General features: G+C 38.7%; 1 protein-coding gene across 1 annotated transcript; it reads left to right on the forward strand.

The window, feature by feature from the left end:
* Positions 1-710: 710 nt before the first annotated feature.
* On the forward strand, positions 711-3364 carry LOC133764742 (olfactory receptor 8B3-like). Its single transcript, XM_062198427.1, has 2 exons — positions 711-727; positions 2473-3364. Exons 1-2 carry the CDS (start codon positions 711-713, stop codon positions 3362-3364), a joined length of 909 nt encoding a protein of 302 aa, XP_062054411.1.
* The last annotated feature ends 2145 nt before the right edge of the window (positions 3365-5509 follow it).

Below are 5509 nucleotides of genomic sequence, written 5' to 3' on the forward strand. Positions count from 1 at the left end.
TCCTAGTTGGGGAGCGCCTAGGGAGTCATGACCCAGAAGGATACACACTCCCTGGAATCACAGAAAAGGAAATCTCTAGTGTAGAGGTACAATTTGAGAAGAATGTGGAGTCTCTAAGAGGAAATGTGAACACTTTATCAAACGTAAATAAAGACATGTCACAGTTTCCTGTGAGAGGCTCTGTCCCTGGGTACTTACCAATCAACAAAGATCTCCACACATGAAATAAAACCATTTGTGCTGTATCCCTAGGTTGTTCATCTGATACTAAAGATGATGTTTTCCTCTGTTGCAACTAGAGAAGACTCCTTGGCAGAAGGCCAATGAAATGGAAGCTTGTACCTTCTGTCTGGAGGTGACCCAGCACTGTGTGGAGGTGGAAGTCTGTGCTGTGATGCCCTCCACAATTGAGGCAGCTAAGGAGTCGTGAGAGAACTCTTCACACCCATTTTCTGGGAACTACTTTTACCCAAAACACGTGCAGAAGATAGAAATTAAGGACCTGAGTTGGTCTCTAAAGCAGAAAAATCTGTAAGTATCACAATCTGATAGTTCTTTGAAGAATTCTGTCACCTTCTAATCTCTTAGCAAATGGAGTCAAGGAGTCTCTGAGCACCATCTGTCTTGTTACTGGAGACAGCTCTGGGTCTGGAGGTCTTCTGAGTGCAGGATAAGGAAGAGGAGGGGAAGACAGACTACTTGTAGAGAGAATGCGAGTCATCCTACAGTGAAATAGGTCCTTGGTCTCCTGAAGCTTTGGTGAAAGTACTAAACACCGGGGCCTTCTTACTCTTTGATCTTGGGCAAAATCTAATTCTTATGCTAAAATGTTACCCAGATATTTCTGAAATGGGGACAACATTCACTTCTGTGAAGTTCAGACAGGTGAGGGAAGAGCATAGGCAATGATGCTAAGAGCAGAGATAGGAATCACACATGAGTAATATCCAAGAAGGAAGTTTTTGAATTATCTTTAACTCTGTGACTACCACCATATGTGTATTGAGTGCCTGCTATGTTGCAAGTCATACAATGGATACACCCTAAAAAGGCAGAACAGATCCTGGTCTTCATGAATAAAATTATAGTCAATCAGCTGAGAAGACATTAACTAATTAATTACATAAATATCACTCCATCCTTGACTCTTATTTCATCAATTAATGTTATCCTATCTCTAACTTCACTCAGAAATCTCAGCCAATCACAGACACCTTACCCAATCCTAACTTCTACCCAATTTATAACTCTATATTCCATGAATTTCTCTTTACCCCTCTTGTTAAACTTGACACTCCCGATACTTACTTTCTTTCCTTAATTTTTCCTCATCCTTCAATGTACCCCTGATTGTAATCCCACTTCTAATATTTACTACGTTCCAATTTCTAATTCTTACATACCCTTGTCAGTCTTCCTTTTATTGCACCCTACTTATTCTTAGTTCTCCCAACACTTCCCACTCCATCTGTGAACATTATACCTTACCTTGTGCCTTACATACTTCTTGAACTTCACTATGTACCTCTTTCCATTAGCCTGATTTTAATATGGTACCCTCTATATTTTTGAGCATAATTCTACCAATAACCACATTCACCAGAATTACTCCATCCTTGGATCTGCCTTCCTTCCTCGCTTCACCTGTGTCTCTCTCACAATACAGACCTTTAGTCATCCTGGGAATCTGATCCACAGTATCTGATGTCTACCCATGCCTCTGAGTGAAATCTAGGATTTGGATGAGGGTCAGGGACGTGTGACACAACATGGGGTTTTTAAAAAGTTGAACATTCAGTATTTTAGCAACATGAAATAGCTGTGCATATCCAAATATTTGTAAACCTATTTGAAGTTCTGGGACAGGTCATTTGGCCAAGCAGTTAAGATGCTGTTTGGTATGCCTGCATCCCACATCAGAGTGCTTTGGTTCAAGTTCTGGCTCTGCCTTGACTTCCAACTCCCTGCTAATGCATATCCTGAGAGGCAGCAGATGATGGTTCAAGTGCCTGGGTCCCTGTCACCATGTGAAAGATCTGTATTGAATTCCTGGATCTTGGCTTCAGTTTAAATCAGTTTCAGCCATTGTGAGCATTTGGAGAGTGAACTAGCAGATATACTCTCAATCTATGTGTCTCTCTTTGTTTTACCATTAAATAAAAACTAAGCAAAGACATTAAAAATGTTTTGTCAAATTATCATGTACTTCATGTTTCCTTCACTCTTGTATCTCAAAACCACAGATGAGCAACTCTATGTAGACTCCCCTTGCTCCAGTGTTTAGGCTGCCCAGAAAACCTCCTTGTCCCTGGAGAGTTTATCAGTCAGAAGATGAGGATGCACATCCTGGGGTCTGAAAGGGCTCTCCTCAACTGTCCAAAGAATGCCATTTCATGGGAGAGAAATGACACGGACAAGATCAGTTTTCCCCTAAATGGCTCTTCTTTCATCACCATAGATCATTTCCTGAAGAAGAATGGAAGATGCAAATTACACCTTGGTGACAGAGTTTATCCTGGAGGGTTTAACTGACAAGCCAGAACTCCAACTACCCCTCTTCTTCCTATTCCTAGGGATTTATCTGGTGACTGTGGTGGCCAATGTGGGCTTGGTTACATTAATTTCACTAAACTCACACCTTCACACTCCTATGTATTATTTTCTCTTCAATCTATCTTTCATAGATATCTGTTACTCTTCAGTATTTACTCCTAAAATGCTGATGAACTTTGTACTGGAGAAAAATACTATCTCTTACACAGGCTGCCCAACTCAGCTTTATTTCTTCTGCTTTTTTGTCATTGCTGAATGTTATGTACTGACAGCAATGGCTTACGATCGCTATGTTGCCATTTGCAAACCACTGCTCTATAATGTAATATTATCCCCTCGGATCTGTTCTCTATTTGTGTTTGGAGCATATGTGATGGGATGCTGGGGTTCCCTGGCCCACACACTCTGTATGGCAAGACTGACCTTCTGTGATGCCAACATTGTCAATCATTATCTGTGTGACATCCTCCCTGTGCTGCAGCTCTCCTGCACCAGCACGTACAACAATGAGATTGTAGTCTTTGTCCTAGTTGGCATGAACATTTTGATATCCACCAGCACCACTTTTGTCTCCTATGGTTTTATCATCTCCAGCATTCTCCGAATCAGCTCTTCGGAGGGCAGAGCCAAAGCCTTCAGCACCTGCAGTTCTCATTTACCTTCTGATGTAGAATCTATGGACCAGGGGAAGGTGGCCTCAGTCTTTTACACAAATGTCGGGCCCATGCTGAACCCTTTGATCTACAGCTTGAGGAATAAGGATGTCAAACTTGCCCTGAGGAAAACTTTCAGACAAAAAATATTTTCCTAATTGACAACAGTTGTATGAGGGACTTTTAGGACTAGATTATTCTGCTGATGTTATTGGGATTTCTTCATGGTTAAATCTGTATCTTAATCAAATGAAATGCATTTTCTCCCTTAATTCAGAGTTTTTTCTTTCATTATTTCCTGGTTTTGTTAATAGTCGCAAAATTTGTACTGACATCTAATAGAATTTAGAAATTGTCAGACAGAAAAATACAACTGGCAGTCAATGTATACATACATTGAAGTAACTACTGTGGTGAGTATTGCTTTGAACAATTTGGTTTCTATTTACTTCTGTAGCATCAATCTACTTTTTATTTATATTGCTAAGCATTTACATTTTCTCTGACATAACACTTGGCATATCCGTTTTAAATCTGAATTATCAGTCTGAGAGTACAGGCTCACTTCCCACCTTTGTATTCCTGATATTGGACGGCTTTTGCTTTGCAGTCACTCAATATTTGATGCTGTGGATATCATAATGTAAAACAAGTGTCTTACCTCTTATTTGCTGATACAAACATTTTTTGGCAAAATGTATTATAGAAAAACACCAAATTATTTAATATAAAATTTTAAGAAGTAATAAAAGAATTTTACAATTCTTGCATTATCTATCTTTGCCTCTAATCTTAGTATTTTAAATTTACATTTTCAGAAAGTTTGCAGAAATCATGAGTTTATATTTTGTGTTTATGTATTTAGAACACAAATTAATAGGATGACATTCTGATGTTCCTGCAGTTGCAAATTTCAAGGCATAAATAAAATATAAACTTTTTATTAATCCCTGAAAGGCAAATAATTAACTTCATTATTGTACTTTGGCAAATGTAGTAGGTGAGTGACACTTAGAGTTTGGTTTGAAATAAAAAGTAGATTCTTCAAATATTAAACATGAGATAATATTACATTTCTAATAATCAAGAGAGGTTGTGCAGATAAGGGACTTCACTGAGGACAAATAAAAAGGCAGAAAGAATTAAAAGAGTCATGGACTAGTAATAGATCTTTTTTATTAACACTGGCAACAATTTTCAGGACATATGTCTCTCAGCTAAACTGATTTGCTCTAAAATATTTCACTGATAGAGAAATTTATTTTGACAATCTATTCCAGAAGTCCCAACACTTTCAGGTTCATCATCCAAAATATTGACATTTTATTAATTATTACTAAATATAAGTGTTATTCAAAAGCACATTAACTCATATAACATGTAGAGATTCCTAGTTACATTAGGTTTGTAGAATATAATGAAATGTAAAAAAAATAGCAGTCAATATGATGTACACTTGGAGGAGAGGCCATCAATGGCCTCTGTCAAATTCACATTTCTTCCTAGTATATTACCTTCTCCTTATTCCCTAAAACTTCCCCTCATTGTTCCCAGATATCTATTACCTTTGTGTCTTTGCTTCAAGTCTTCTGCTTCTTTGCAATTCTATTGTCTTCTTCATGGTGGATAGTAATCCTGTGGTACACAACTGCTTTGTAAGGAAATTTCTCCGGTTAGGCTGTGAAGGATTTCCTGCTATGAACAAATAATTTATTATGAGGAAAGAAAATGATCTAATATAAGTGGGAAGAATTATATACATCATATAGAAGCATTAGGACTTCAACAATTTCTGTTAGAGGAATGTTGATCTATAAAAGACTGTGGTCAGGGCCGCTGCTGTGGCTCAGCAGGTTAAAGCCTCAGCCTGCAGTGCAGCATCCCATATGGGAGCAGATTCAAGTCTCGGCTGCTCCACTTCTGACAAGCTTCCTGCTAATGTGCCTGGGAAAGCAGCAGAGATAGCTCAAGGGCTTGGGCCTCTATATCCATGTGGGAGACCCAGAAGAAATTCCTGGTTCCTGGCTTCTGGCTTCCAATCTACTCAGCTCCAGCCATTGCAACCTTCTGGGGAGTGAACCAGTGGATGGAAGACCTCTCTCTTTCCCTGTCTCTACCTCTCTCTGCAAAACTCTTTCAAATAAATAAAATAAATGTTAAAAAAAGAAATTAATACTTCTAAAAAAAGACTATGGTCATGCACGAAGGTCATGCATGCTGATCTTGAGATCTCTTTCCATGTGAAGAAGCACTAATGCAATCAGCTGGCCATTCTGCAGCGCCTGACTGGTGATAACTTCTTT

This window comes from Lepus europaeus, chromosome 7 (assembly GCF_033115175.1).
Source record: "Lepus europaeus isolate LE1 chromosome 7, mLepTim1.pri, whole genome shotgun sequence".
In the NCBI taxonomy this organism is placed as follows: Eukaryota; Metazoa; Chordata; class Mammalia; order Lagomorpha; family Leporidae; genus Lepus; species Lepus europaeus.